General features: G+C 40.5%; 1 protein-coding gene across 1 annotated transcript; it reads left to right on the top strand.

Annotated features, from left to right (window-relative positions):
- Positions 1-10339: 10339 nt before the first annotated feature.
- Positions 10340-13308, top strand: P2RY1 (purinergic receptor P2Y1). Its single transcript, XM_077827102.1, has 2 exons — positions 10340-10365; positions 11641-13308. Exon 2 carries the CDS (start codon positions 11711-11713, stop codon positions 12800-12802), a length of 1092 nt encoding a protein of 363 aa, XP_077683228.1. The 5' UTR covers positions 10340-10365; positions 11641-11710; the 3' UTR covers positions 12803-13308.
- Positions 13309-16143: the final 2835 nt, after the last annotated feature.

Raw genomic sequence — 16143 nt, 5'->3', positions numbered from 1 at the left:
CTGAATTCTGTTGACATGAAAACTTCACCATTTCCTCCCTATTTGCCTGGTTGACTAGTTAAGGAAACTTTAATGTATGTGTCAACATCTTAGCCAAGCCTTCCAAAAGCCATTGTCTCTCTTGGCTGACATCTGAACAAAACCTCTCTGTTGGTAAGTCATTTTGGATTTATAATGCCACCTTTTCCTACAGGCAAAATACTCCCTGCTATAGTTTGAAACAGTTTCCCTAGCTCAAATTTTTTTGAACCTAGAAAAGTGGTTATTTTGCAACATTTTATAGTGTTAAGAATTGTTGACCATGTACTTGTATCGCATATTTCACCTTGTAGAGTAACACAGACCATCACAACCCACTTCCTCATTCTGATAGTAACTAGCCACCTCAAAACCGCAGTCAACAAGAGGCAAATATTTCCACTGACATATATTTTATTGGGGGTTAAAATAGTATAACTGTGTTGGCATAACCCCATTCCTCCAAGTTAATAATCATATATGAAACAATGTGTTATGGAGGTGCCACATTGTACCAATTTTTTCTTCCAAAACAGAAGAAACACTTAGAGTAGGAAGCTACCAAACTTCCCTAGATCATCTCCGCCTTTCAAGCCTGCAATGAACTGATCACCTTAGTGTCTAATTAACCCATGCACAATTTGTTTTAAAGACAATAAAATATCATATGGTTTCAAGGATTCAAAAATATATATACTGTATACACATTTCTTCTGTTGCCAGCAGTCTTTTTCTTCTTAAATGAGAAAAGGGGTTTTCAATACTTTAACCTTGTATATTAGGTCATGTTCTCCTTGATAACTTAAATTAACAATTTGTCATCCACAGTACATTGAGTGATCATCTACAAAGAATATAAATATGACTGTTCAAATCTACAGGAACAGTGAGTGCACCCCAGAGTAGTCAGAAAAAAATACAATGAGAAACAAGAGCTTGAGAAATAGGATAGAAATCAGCCAAACTTCAAGATAGCTAGACAAGAGCACTTTATAACCACATGCTGATGTTAGAGATGAGCAGGATGGCATCTCAACTGAGACTCACTTTCAACATGTGACTAATGGAGTGTGTGAAATTATTCTGATCAATTATTCCCTGCAACTCAGAGCAGCAGAGGAGCAGTCCTGAACTCTGGAAATTTTGTTAAGTCTTGTAGATTGAAGGCAAATTGTCCCAGGCTCTAATATGGTCTACAGCATTTTTTTGCTTTTTCCCCACCAGGAAGGAGCTCCCACCCCTCCCCCCAGACTGGTGCTCATAGAGGAACAACATGACATTGAAATTTTTTTCCCCACCTCAGTCAAGGGACTGACTTATTCATCCTTTGTAGCTAGTTGGCTTATCTGGCATTCTTTTCAAAAGGGCTGTTGAGATTTGGCACAGGGAAGGGGAATGTTTTGGATAAAGAGAACCAATCATTCTGGCTTCTAAGAAATAGATAAAAAGGAGTATTTGGCAGCATTTGTAGAAGCCATTACCCCTGCTGCTTAACGTACATTTTTGAAGTGTTCAAGGAAAGTATATGGGAAATATAGCTAGCAAAGATGGTTCCAATAACATAAGCAGAATTAATATTAATCCTGAAATGTTCAAGACCAATGCAAAGGGTCTTTCTGTTGTCTTTTGGTCAGTCACCTGATGTTAAGATTTGCTTCGTCAGTGCTCAAGACTAAGGAAATATTTGATGTAATGGCCAAGAAAGGAGGCTGGCCTCTTCACGGTGTTGTTTGGCTTTCTTTTGTCAAATCAGTTTGGCATCATATTTTTTCAAAAGTAACTGAATTTAGAGGGCTTGACTCAAGAACATACAACATGTATTTCAGGGCTGCAAGAGTGGCAGCAAACAGGTTGAGTATGTCAGACTCCAGCATTAGGTAAATAGATTAACACCAAATAAACCTGTGCTTTACATTCTGTTGCTCCATTAGTGGGAATTTTGCCTGAGTAGCACATTCACCATGTAGAATGAACGGCCTTTCAGCACTAGTGAAGGCAACATTGCTTCATTCAGGATCTGATTATGCGCCCATTGATTCTGTGGTTCAGGATCAAGTCCTTTGTACTCAGCTGACTTAGGCCTTGTCTTTGCTCTGTGGTGGAAGGGTCTCTTAACTTGAGTTAATCAATTCACAATAAAAGCCTAGTGAAGGCGGGGGCATCTTATCTAGATAATGAGAATATCCATAGTTACAGTTAAATAAGATAAGTACAGTGGATACAAACCCTCATGATAAATGATGAGGGTTATTGAAAAACTTCCTCTGAGAAAATATTCCACAATTTTCCATTGAGTTTTTTGCACTTTCCTCTGAACATCTAGTGCTGGCCTCCATTAGACAGGATACTGAACTAGATGGATCAAAGATCTGATCTTATGCAGTACTTTTTGTACATGCTTACAATGGACCAACTCCTGGTCCCCCATGCAAACCCAAAGTAAGAGGGCTTTCTGAGAGAGGAAAGTCTTTCCCTCCAACATGGAGGCAGTGTGCTGAGCTCTGCACAGCCTTCCCTTTGCTGCAACAAGTGGGTTAATAATGACGAGTCTAAAAGTCTGATTTTTTTTTTGCCCTGTCCTTCATACTAATATACTTTCAAATCCTAATATACCTTTAATCTCTTTGATAATTGGAAACAAAAGATATGAACTACTTAGATTATGTCTAAATCATTCCTTCTGCACACAACCCGCACCCTCTACTATAGTTTTTCAGTGATTGGACTGCTTGAGAATTTCCATTTGATGTGTAACATGCTTTTTTTCTTTGTTAGGGATTTATCATGCAGTTGAATCAATTCAGCTGTGAAAGGCCAGGTGGGAGAAAAACTGCATGTTTTTTCTAATGGAAATGAGTGGCAAAAAATCCTTTGATTTTTGCAGACAAAGCATCAAGAAACAAAATTGGAATTAATTCAAACTATAGCAAAGAAAACATTGGATGAGAAGCCTACTCAGCTGTGTATATATGGAATGATTAAGAAATATGATAGAGGTGTGGAGAAATGGGTCAAAATCTAGCACATTTTATGATCATGCTCTGAAATAGGAAAAAATTATTGATACAATCAGCAAAATACAGTTGCCATCAGCATACGAAATCACAACAGTGCAGCGATGTTTCATAATTAGTCAAGAAGTGACCCATCCATTTCTTGCTTAGTTGAATGTAAGGGGCCTCTGGCAGCTGAAGCAGTTTGATTCCAACGTGCAAGAGGTTAGCATCCATATATGAAATGTGCATTCCCTGTGTGGTGTAAAGCCCCGCTCTGCAAGGCAACGCACGGGCTGTTTGTGGGTGCAGCAGGGAGGAGCTTGGCTGCTGAATGCAGTAGTGTGCTTACCACCATCACCCTTTGAAGTGGGTGCATTAGGACAGGAGTGGGTATCCTGTAGCCCATAGGGCTAGCCTGCTGGCTGGCTTGCTATATTATATCATGCCCAATATTATTGATTTGTCTGTTTAATACAAAGCTATAAATCCAATATAATAAGAGTATTTTATTATGTTTGGCAGTAACACAAGGAACCTATAGGCCCATATCCTGTATGATGAGCTAAAGCAAGTTAGCATACATATAGTCAAGTATGTTTGTGACCTTTGGTTTCGATACATGGGCTACTGGTTACCCTTTAGATTTTGTTTACCTAAGCCTTAATGGTAACCACAAGGTATACCACAAAGAACATGCAAGTAACAACCACAGAACCAGTTCAGGCCAGAAATAACAGGTTTGAGAATGAGCTAATTGTCATTAATATGTATGAATATATTAGCAATATGTATTAATATGCCAGCCTATAAAGTAAGTGCATCCCAATATTATGAAGATGATGAAATTAGATTTGGACATGGAAGGTTGGGCATATAGTGTTCAGGCCCTCTAAGAGGGGCAAACCACCATGAGGGTATAGTTTAGCTTAGCTTTTCCGAGCTTTGTCCATCTTCAACTCGAGCATTGAGGCCATTGGATTCTTTTGGCATGCCAGAGGCGAGGCTGGTCCTTTGTCTCTTGCCATCAGGTTCCCAAGGTGTGAATGTTAATCTAGGAAGTTTTTATAGAAAATACCACATGTAACTCCAGAACAGTATTATTTCCTTCTAATTCTGGGGTTTGGAACTTCGATAACTTTTCTGCTTATCAGAGTAGCAGCCGTGTTAGTCTGTATTCGCAAAAAGAAGAGGAATACTTGTGGCACCTTAGAGACTAACAAATTTATTTGAGCATAAGCTTTCGTGGGCTACAGCCCACTTCATTGGATGCATAGAATGGAACATATAGTAAGAATGAATATGAATATAATATATATTATACGGAGAACATGAAAAGGTGGAGTAAGAGGCTAATTAATTAAGATAAGCTATTATCAGCAGGAGAAAAAAACTTTTGTAGTGACAATCAAGATGGCCCATTTAGACAGTTGACAAGAAGGTGTGAGGATACTTAATTTAGGGAAATAGGTTCAATATGTGTAATGACCCAGCCACACCCAGTCTCTATTCAAACCCAAGTTAATGGTATCTAGTTCGCATATTAATTCAAGCTCAGCAGTTTCTCATTGGAGTCTGTTTTTGAAGCTTTTCTGTTGCAAAATTGCCACCCTTAAATCTTTTACTGAGTGGCCAGAGAGGTTGAAGTGTTCTCCTACCAGTTTTCGAATGTTATGATTCCTGATGTCAGATTTGTGTCCATTTATTCTTTTGCATAGAGACTGTCCAGTTTGGCCAACGTACATGGCAGAGGGCCATTGCTGGCACATGATGGCATATATCACATTGGTAGATGTGCAGGTGAATGAGCCCTTGATGGAGTGGCTAATGTGATTAGGTCCTATGATGGTGTCACTTTCTTCCTTACACATACTGAATCTTTTCCCCATATTAAGTATCCTCACACCTTCTTGTCAACTATCTAAATGGGCCATCTTGGTTATCACTACAAAAGTTTTTTTTCTCCTGCTGATAATAGCTCATCTAATTAATTAGCCTCTTACTCCACTTTTTCATGTTCTGTGTGTGCACACACACACACATATATATAATCAATCTCTTCTTACTATATGTTCCATTCTATGCATCCAATGAAGTGAGCTGTAGCCCACAAAAGCTTATGTTCTAATAAATTTGTTCGTCTCTAAGGTGTCACAACTACTCCTGTTCTTTTTTTCTGCTTATATTAATAAAAGTCTCTAAGGCTGTGTTTTTTCCTCAGTGTGAGTGTGCTTGCTGTACATCCCAACGGTTCTTACAAGACTCTGTGTAGCCTGATTCTGGGACAGAACCTTATTATCTTCTGATCAGATCAACTGGCGAACCTATAACGCATATCAGATACAATAACATTAACCCCTAAAGATCAGGCAACAATCCAGTCATGGCTCAAGAGGCCACTGCCACTCTGTGGTAGCGTGGGAGGATTGCAAATAATCCGACTGAGTCCCAAGGGGCTAGATAGGCCCCAAAAGCACAATAACAGTGAGAAATGGCTCTTCCTTTTGAAAATGGAAAGCAAGTTTTCGAACTGTATGAATTACAAAATGGCATGACATAGTTCAATTTACATGAAACAACATTACCAAACAGCAGACACATAACCAATATACACATTCAAAATGGTAAATGTAGAGAATGATGGCTCTGGGGAGTGAGTTGCAGTAATTCAGGTTGTTCTTTTCCTACAATCTTTTGTCTTCACTTCTTTGCATAAGCATTTATGGGATCTGATCCTACATTCCTTACTCAGCTAAAATTCCCACTGAATAAATCCAGCCATGAACACTGTTACATTTATATAGCTAATACAAATGCAAGTACAATAGAAACTCTTAACTACAACAGGTTGAATTTTTTTCAAATTTCAAAACTTTGTTCATAAACCATAGAAATTTTGATTAGACAAATAAGATAAAAATTGACATAATTTTCACAGTTTGTTTTTCCATTATTTGACCAGGTTCTATTCCTATCCGTATAGATGACACAAACTTTCCTGGGTATCTGGCTGGTGAACCTTGCCCATATGCTCAGGGTTTAGCTGATCACCATATTTGGGGTCGGGAAGGAATTTTCCTCCACGGCAGATTGGAAGAGGCCCTGGAAGTTTTTCACCTTCCTCTGTAGCATAGGGCACGGGTCACTTGCTGGAGGATTATCTGCTCCTTGAAGTCTTTAAACCACAACTTGAGGACTTCAATAACTCAGACATAGGTGAGAGGTTTTTCACAGGAGTGGGTGGGTGAGATTCTGTGGCCTGCGTTGTGCAGAAGGTCAGACTAGATGATCGTAATGGTCCCTTCTGACCTTAATATCTATGAATCTATGAAACTCATTATAAATGAATAACAAACCTGATGATATACTTAATTCATAATACAATACACACGTTTATCCTGTCAGAGTTTCTTGTCCTGACCCCTGGTAAGATAGAAGTGGTGTTATTAGAGAGGGATCATTTTTATCAGATAACTAGCTCCTCTTTTATAGCTCCTCTGTTTGAGGTAACTGATGTGGCAGTCACTGAGTCAAGCTAAAAATTGTGGCATTGTTGAGCATGCCCTTGCCATGGAAAGCAATGCATTGGCTAGTTTTAGAAATGTGGTTTTCAGCAATGCAATTTGCATAGGTTGTGCCCTTTATTTATCTTATTTATCCAGACATACTGGTGATGGCAACACGTGCCCTCGTGATCTCCAGTCTTTGATTATTGTAATTTCCTCTTTGCTGGGTTACCATGAGGCTAAGCCAAATGCATCGATTGCTCATGGGTTAGAGCTATTAGAATCATATTGAGCCCGCTCTGTGCTCTTTGTTTGGGTGCCCATTAAGTTGAGGATTTAGTTTAAATTCGCATTAATGGTTTATAAATCTGGGGTTGTTCCTATTCAAGGACCTCCTATTGGAGCCTTCACCTACAGGTTTTGTACTCACTTGGTGCTTAGGGAGTTCTGCCATCACTCCTAAAGTTGGTAAGCAATCGAGCTTTTGTTTCCTCGTTCCCTCAGGCTGCCTTCTGAAATCCAGCTCATTTCATCCATCCCTAAAAACGTATTGTTTTCAGAGGCATTTTTAAATTACTGCCTCTGATGTGGCTTTGTCTGTAGTTTTGTCAAGTTTGGAGTGTTCCGTTTATTTAATGAAGTTGTTTTATGATTGCTGTTCTGTACCTCAAGCACTTTTTTGCAGGGAAGAGGAGTGCATGGTTTACAAATAATATTTTTATTATTAATAATCATTTTCACCCTGTCTTGTTTAGCAAGTGGGATGATGCTGTGAAAAGAAGTCACTTAGGCTCTGCTTCCCCTAAAACACAACACCTTAATCATCTCTAATCTTTATTATGACTTCATTAATTTGATGCATAGAATCTCAAACACTCATGGTTTATAAATAGTAGCTTCCATGCTTTCTTGAGGAATATTACTACATACACTTCTTTCTTCCTCTTGTATACTTCAGATGAAATTATGGCTCTATTGAAGTCAATGGAGTTTTGTGACTGGCTTCAGTGGGGTCATGATTTGAGCCTCATATCCCTTTGATCACCTCTAACTATGAGCAGAAAGGATGATTAATTTCTTTATATTGTTATTGATACACTGTTAGTAATTGTATTTCCAGTATATGTACTTCAATGCCATTATATTTAGTATTTTTAAATTTATCATTAAATAAAATGTTGATGTATTTCAGTATTCAAGACTACTCATTACATTGTCAGCTTGTCAGTGATGCAGGCTCAGAGCATAGCTCAAGCCCTGTAAGCACTTACAGTATTTCAATTATGGGTAAAAATTTTGAAAACATTTTCTTTTAATTGGTGCTTACAGGACACTGAGTTATTGCACAGTTAATGCCTTTCACCTTTAGAAGTCAGAACTTAAAACACTGCTTCTGCTTAGGTAACACGTGACAATGGGTTTTAGTTCTCACAGTATATTTGCTGATATTACAAAACTACAACTGTTTGGTATGATTCACAGTTTGCTCAAGACTGGAATACCAGGGAAATTGCTGTCAGGTATGACGTCTGCTTTGGTCGAGGTGTGTAGGAAGGCTTGCACTGCACTTACCTAACTAAACTATAACTGACTCTAACCACTAAAATGCTGTGTAAATTTACTGTGCTAGATAGATTAGTGATAAATGTTTTATAATAAATATCAATGTGACTAATGAAATTACTAATAGTAAAACAATAAATAGACAATTTTAAAAGACTTTTAGCATGCTAATAGCATTACATTTTTTTCTGTAGCAACAATCCAAGTCTTGTATTAAAATAAACTCTTCAACCTTGTAGTTTATCCTCTTAGGAAAGAGATTACTGCTTTCATAAGCCAGCATGGTGGTCTTAAAATGTGTATATATATTCTGTTTTGTGGATAGGTTCTCTTGTGGGAACACTGTGGTTATGAGAAGACACCAATGAACAATTTTGTAAGATGAGACTTTTATGGTACATTGATACATTCTCTTCAGATGTTCCCTTATTTGGGATAAAATGAAGAAGAAAAAAGCTTTCATCTGTAGCTACTGCAATGTTGCAAAAGAGAAACAACACCAACAAAAACCTACCAAAATGTATAGAAAGCATAAGGTCCTATCATTGAGAAACAAAAAATTGCTTAAAACTATATTTTTGTGTAATTTACCCCAAGAAGTAACCAGTTTAAAATTCCTCTCTGTATTCATTTGTGTATTCCTGGAGACATAGAGTATTTGGATGGTTTCCCTAGTAAGTTTTCCCAATAAATTAGTTATGTAATTTAGAGAGACTTTCAAGTTTGAAAATGTTATACATAAATAATGCAAGAAATACTAATAGTGCTAAACTATGGCTGTATTTCAAGTTAGCAGGGATGTGACTGTAGTATGTATCACATATCACACAGTTTACTAACACAGGAGCAAGAAACCAGATGGCTGAAACCAGTGAATTCTGTTTTGTTAAGGAAACAAAATAATAACATTCTGACCTAGAAAAGGCAATGCAGGTTACTTTGGAGAAATAAATTAAGTGCTCAGTGCACAAAGCTAAACTAGAGAGCAACTGTACCATTTACTTCTAGGACTGCTGATACTGTGTTTTGCTTACAGTCGGTACCTGTCAATTATTTTTTCCAGGCATTTCCATTGTAGACTAATACTTCAGTGAAACTTTTGAAGGCAAAAATTACAAATCTTTTAAAATGAATAAAAAAGATACGTTTAGAAGTCTCCAGGTCTTAGAAGAATCACAGATCTGGTAAAAATGAATCTGAATCTTTCCCCGACTGTCCAATTAATTTTTAAATTTAATGCAGTGGCTCGCAAGGTAAAATATAAAGGACAGAGAAAAAACCCATTTGTTTAACAGGGAGCCGCTGTCTGCATATGTTCTCTCTACATCTGCCTCCTGAAAGGGGGTGTTTTGTTCCCACTTGTCTGAGTAGTTCTGTGCCTATGTGTATGTAAATGAGCGTCAGTGTGTGTGAATGGGTGTCAATGACCTAGCTGTCCGCGTCCGTGAGGGTGTTATCGCACATCAGTGTGAGTCTGTCTATGGTTTAAGTTATGCATGTGTGTAACCGCGTTCAATAGATAAAATGACACATGGTCATGCCAAAAATGCGGTTTACTATTATCGTAGATGTTAGGAAAGATGGGCTGTGTGCGTGAGAGAGAGAGAGGTGTCTCTGCGTGTAACTCTCTCTGTAAATGTGATTGTGTTACGTGTTGGTGTGACTGGTCGGGGTTTCCGTCCCTGTGCAGCTCTGTTATCTGTAGGGATGGCTGGTGTTGGTGGCAGAACAACTCTCCGGGTGCCAGGAACTTCGCTGTGTTGTGTGTTCCCTTCCCACTGCTAAAAGCTACAGCCGGCTGTTCAAGGAAACGAACCAGACCGCCTGGATCCTTCCCTGCTATCTCCCCCCTTCTCCCACCCGGGTGTCAGAAGGGAGGGTACGTGGGGCTGAGCTAACGCCCGTGAGAAAGCCGCTTCTCCCGGAGCCGCTGCTGCGTGCCGCGCTCCTGTTCCCGGGCCTGGAGCGCAGGGGGGCAGGCGCGGAGCCGGCGATTGGGCTGGGGCTGCTGAGTGGGTGGCGGCCACTCCCGGCTCTGCCGCCGCCTCAGGAAGCTGAACTCTGCTCCTCAGCCCGCTCCCGCCGCCCTCGCCTAGTGCCGCGCGGGGCTGCGGCGAGCCTTCAAGGTGGCGCGGCGGGGACCTGGGCTCCTAGCCGGCGCGGGGAGTGAGAGGCACATGCCGCCCTCCGGGCGCCCCTTCTCCTGCCTTCCGGAGGGGCCGAGCAGGCGGCGGGGGGGCGGGGGCCGGATCTCCGAGGAGCGGACCCGCTGAGCGGCCGGGAAGGTAGGATCGCCCGGGGCGGGAAGCGACCCGAGCGCTCGGGGCAAGTTGGCCCCGCCGCGCCCACAAGTTTGGCGCGGTTGCCCCCAGCCCGCCACGGCTTGCCCGGTGCGCGGAGACGGGAGCCTGCCCCGAGCGCCCCGCAGCGGGGGCCGGGACTCTTCGTCCTCCCCGCCGAGGGAGAAGGAGCCGGGGGTAGCCGGGCGGCCAGTGCGGGTGGAGGGAGCTGCGGGGCAGGGGATCGCTTACAGCGGCCCCGAGGGGGCGGGCGGGGAGCTGGAGGGTAGCCCGAAGCCTGAGGTGTTTGGAAGGCGGAAGAGCTGAAGCTCTGCGAGGTTGCCCGGGAGAGGGGAGTCCCTCTGGAGGGGCTCTCGGCTCACCTCCAAGGCGGCAATATAAATCACTGCTTTGGGCAGGAAGCGGGTGTCAGGGAACCTAGAGCACCCTCCCTTTTCTGCCGCGGCTCCCTTCAGCCTCCCCTAGTCTGCCCTTCTCTTATCCTCATGAGCCTCCTTCAGCTTGTCACCTTTTGACCCATTCTCTCCCTCTTCCATTGAGCCCCTGCTGCCTTCTGAGACACCCTTACAGCCCTTGCCAAGTCAGCCCCTCTTCTGCTAGTTCCTAATCCCTCCCTCCCTTCTTTCTTTCTTTTTTTTTTTTTCAGCCCCTTTTCCCTGCTTTGGCTCCTGCCTGCTTCATTTCCCTCTTTCATTTCCTGCCCCTTTCTACTCCCAGTGCAGTCTGTACCCCCATTCCATCAACCACTGGCAGCCCCTGATGCCTATCCCTGAGGCACTGGTGCAGCTGCCATTTCCTCCTTACCCTCATTGTTTCCTCTTTGCTTATGCCAGATTCATGTCCGCTGGAGTCTAGCAAGGGGAGTAAGGAGGGAGGGAGTAGAGAGTTGCTCTGGCTCCCTGGTGACCCCCTATTCAACTGTGACAGGGAGGAGGAGAAGGATCTGTAGCGGGACCCTATTGACTCCCAGCAGCCCACCTGGATGTGTTAAATTCCAGCAGGGATGCTGGCAGTCTTCAGTGGGGGTGAGGAAGGGTGCCTGTGTCATGTCCAAGTGTGACACTTGGCTGGTTTAAATATTTCATAGGAAAAGTTCATGCCCTGTGCTCAACTAAACTGCAGAGAGAAAAATAATTGAATGATTGGTGAATAAAATTGAACAAGTATACATGGATTCTTCATCTGACAATGTTTGAATAAAGCAATAAATAAATAAAATGCTAGGTTCCAACTGGGTCTTTCTTTGCCTTTTCGTTTTAGATGCTTTCTTGTCCCCCCAGAGACAGTTGCTGCTTTACCCCCAGACCTGTCTGACTTTAGTGGAGAGATCATGACTGAAATCCTCTTTTCAGCTGTTTTGAATGGGACTGAAACCAACATTCTGTCAAACACTGGCTGGACTCTGGGAAATGCCACTACCAAATGTTCCCTAACCAAAACCGGCTTCCAGTTTTATTATCTGCCCACTGTCTACATTCTAGTCTTTATCTCTGGATTTCTGGGCAATAGTGTGGCGATCTGGATGTTTGTCTTCCACATGAGGCCTTGGAGTGGCATCTCAGTTTACATGTTCAATCTGGCATTAGCTGATTTCTTGTATGTCTTGACGCTCCCTGCCCTCATCTTTTATTACTTCAATAAAACTGATTGGATCTTCGGGGATATCATGTGCAAACTGCAAAGGTTCATCTTCCATGTGAACCTGTATGGTAGCATTTTGTTTCTGACTTGCATCAGTGTGCACAGATACACAGGGGTAGTGTATCCTTTGAAATCACTTGGGAGACTGAAGAAAAAGAATGCTGTTTACATCAGTACCCTTGTTTGGGTCATTGTTGTAGTTGGGATTTCTCCTATATTGTTCTACTCTGGAACTGGGCTAAGGAAAAATAAAACCATTACATGTTATGATACTACAACTGATGATTATCTGAGAAGTTACTTCATTTACAGCATATGCACCACTGTGTTTATATTCTGCATCCCATTCATATTGATTCTTGGTTGTTACGGACTAATAGTGAAAGCTTTGATTTACAAGGATTTGGACAATTCTCCTCTTAGGAGAAAATCAATTTACCTGGTTATTATTGTGTTGATGGTCTTTGCCGTGTCTTATCTTCCCTTTCATGTGATGAAGACATTGAATCTCAGAGCCAGGCTAGATTTTCAGACTCCACAAATGTGTGCCTTCAATGACAAAGTATATGCCACTTACCAAGTGACAAGGGGGTTAGCTAGTCTCAACAGCTGTGTAGATCCTATTCTGTATTTTTTGGCAGGTGATACCTTTAGAAGTAGACTTTCAAGGGCAACCAGAAAAATGTCTAGAAGAAGTGAGCTCAATGTGCAATCAAAAAGCGAGGAAGTGACTCTCAATATTTTAGCAGAATATAAAGTGAATGGAGACACAAGTATGTGAATGCAAAAGATTTGCAAGCAGTAGCAAAAAACAAAACAAAACTGTCCGTTTTTAAGACAGTAGGATGCTTTAGTGCCATGACTGTTTGGGGAAAATCTACTGAACCGGCCGGCAGGGTTGTTCTTTTTGGAGCAGGGGTGTCTCATTTTGTGAGTGTAAGGAGAACTTAAGCAAAGTAAGTGTAAAAAAAATAAATAAATAAATTTAATCTTAATTGGGGGGGAAAACACATCAGATTTCTGTTTTTACCTTTTTTTTAAAAAAAATGCTCACAATAGTATATCTTTCTGACTGGTGTCAGATAAAATAAGACAAAGCAAATCCCACAGAGGAAAAAATAGCTTCAAATGTGCTGCTTGTGGCAACTTAGAGACTAACAAATTTGTTTGAGCATAAGCTTTCGTGAGCTACAGCTCACTTCATCGGATGCTGTTATTGATTCTTTTGTCTCCATTAATAATATCAGGTTTTTTTTTAAAAAAAATATCCAAGAAAAACTTTTCTTTTGGGCCTCTGTCCATACTTCCATCCATAGCCTCTTCTTTTACACTCACGCTGTAAAAAAATTATTTACATTCAGATCATGATGCAGCAATCTTGAACGTTGTCTTGTGATTTTGCATCTTCTACTTTTGGAGAAAATGATAAAATTTTGGTAGCTAGGTGGTGGTGCCCTTTCTGGTTCTATCTTTGCAGAAGGCTTGATTCCTATAAGGATGGGTTCCAGGCCCATGTGTGTCATGACTCTCACAAATTATTGTGATTGTACATGAAAACTAAGGGTGAAATCTTGGGCATGTTGAAGTCAGTGCTATTGATTTCAGCAGGGCCAGAATTTCACCCTGGTGTTTGCACACAGACTGATGTCTATTTTGCTTTTTGTGCAGGCAGCTACCTGTGCATGCACAGTTGCAGTACATTTTGAGTGTAGATATCACCTACAAATCTGAGTTTAAAAAAATTGGCACTGCATATCTAAATATCCAATATTTCAGTCCTTGTTGAAGTAAAATCCTCATTGTCTTCAGTGGAAAGAACCAAATAAAGGACCTGAATAAGGACTGCAGGAATGGGGGCTCTGCTTGGGCAAATAGCAGGACCAAAATTACAGATTTGGAAGAGACTTGCTCTCTAGAGTTACAAATTTTGACCAACACTTCACTGCAGTTCTGACACTCAGCATCTGATGCTGGAAGTTTGTGTGACTTCTCTTACGGGTAACAAATTCTATTACTGAAAACACTTTAATTTTATCCACATAAAAGCCGGAGATATTTGAATTATCTTAACCTTCATTTGGGACAAGCATTTTTCACTTGCTTATCTTCTGTGATAACACAAGCTGTTTCCCAGGCAAATTCTTATCAAAATGGGTTAAAGAACAATATTTGTTGGAATCAGAAGAAAAAAAAAAGATAAACTTCAATTTTTTTTTTACTGTGAATAAAGAATTACTGTATCAACAAAATGTTGCAATACACTGCCAATAATGTCATGCTGGGGAGTGGGTACCTTCATAATTTGTCTCACCCAAATGTGTAAAAGGGTCACCTAAAATTGCGCAGAATAATATATTGTGTAATGCAGCAGTCAGCGAGGATTTGAGCAGAATCTATGGGGAACAAAACCTTATTTATTTCACATAGATATTGTTTGAAATGTGTCTGAAAGTATTATTGAATCTCGCGCACAAAATGGCGTGATATGTAATGAGTAAATGGTTTTAACAAATCCTCAGCCCCCACAAACTTTATGCTAGAAATAAAAATAAACTATTTCTATCTTGCATATTAATTTCCAAGGACTGACTACATGCAGAAAATGAATAGCTCTAGATATCTCTTGACAACATTGTTAAGCAGCTTACGTTCAGAAACATAAAACTACTTAACCTGCAAAAACTATTTATTTAACTTATTTATTGGAAGACTAAGTACACATGTGAAGTGTTATCTAATAACATTTTAAATGATTCTGTTTTTCATATTTTCAGAATTGAGCATTAACAGAAAAAATAGAATGGCATGTTTGAACTGTTGTAATTGTACTCTAATTGAACATCTTTTATAATAAACTCTCAGATCCAGCCCTGCAAGATATTTTGGACTACCATTTGCTGTTGATGTGCAGTCTACACATAAATTAAGCTACTGTTTAGCAAGCATAACATTTTACAGTAATGCTAAAAATCTCATTGAATCCTATAAATCCAAGAAAATGTAGAGCTAATGCGAGAAGTCAAGGCTAATGCTCCTAACTCTTTGTGACAAAACATTGGGATGATTTAGTTGGGGATTGGCCCTGCTTTGAGCAGGGGGTTGGACTAGATGACCTCCTGAGGTCCCTTCCAAACCTGATATTCTATGATTCTATCATTGTTGAATGTACAGACTTTGGTTCTCATTTATACTAAGGCTATACCCTAGAGACATTATGGTGGCACAGTGTAGCTGAGCTGCCGTAAGTTCTCCTGTGTAGCTATTCTATGCTGGTGGGACAGAGCTCTCCTGCCGACATAGCTCTGTCTACACAGACACTTTTCTCTGTGAAACTTATGCCATTTTTACACCCCTGACCAACAAAAATTGTGCTGACAAAAGTGCTAGTGGAGACAAAGTCTAAGGCTCCTTTATGCTGCCAGAGAATGAGTATCAGCCCCACAGTACATGGTTTCAGAGTAACAGCCGTGTTAGTCTGTATTTGCAAAAAGAAAAGGAGTACTTGTGGCACCTTAGAGACTAACCAATTTATTTGAGCATAAGCTTTCGTGAGCTACAGCTCACTTCATCGGATGCAGTGAGCTGTAGCTCACGAAAGTTTATGCTCAAATAAATTGGTTAGTCTCTAAGGTGCCACAAGTCCTCCTTTTCTTTTCACAGTACATGGTGTGTAACTATGCACTTATGAGGCCGCACTTAACTGAGACATGCACTGGTGGGCTTGGCAGATGAATTAAGGATAGTGTCAGAATGGATTTGCAGACTGTGCACTGAATGGGTTTTTATGGGTTTAAAATCATGTTACTTTCACAGTTTTTTGTGGTCTTTTTTTGTTTTTACCTTCAATTAGGGAATAAAATGTTGCACTAATTAGGAACTTTTTGAAGCATGAAACACACATACTCAATAGTCAATCCTCAGATTCAGATAAGTCTGTATTTAGATACTTTTTTTTAAAAAAATCATATAATCAACCCACTTTGTTTTATTTTTTAAAATGTGTATCAAGGCTATGCTAAACCATATTGGCTATTCATTAATGTATATTAGACCTTAAAAATCAAGAGCAGCAACAAAATTTTCGGGATACAATTGTAACACACAGGTACAGCTCACAATGAG

Source organism: Eretmochelys imbricata, chromosome 9, assembly GCF_965152235.1.
Source record: "Eretmochelys imbricata isolate rEreImb1 chromosome 9, rEreImb1.hap1, whole genome shotgun sequence".
NCBI lineage: Eukaryota > Metazoa > Chordata > Testudines > Cheloniidae > Eretmochelys > Eretmochelys imbricata.
Note: the sequence above shows the minus strand (reverse complement) of the source record. Positions and strands in the feature narration are given on the sequence as shown.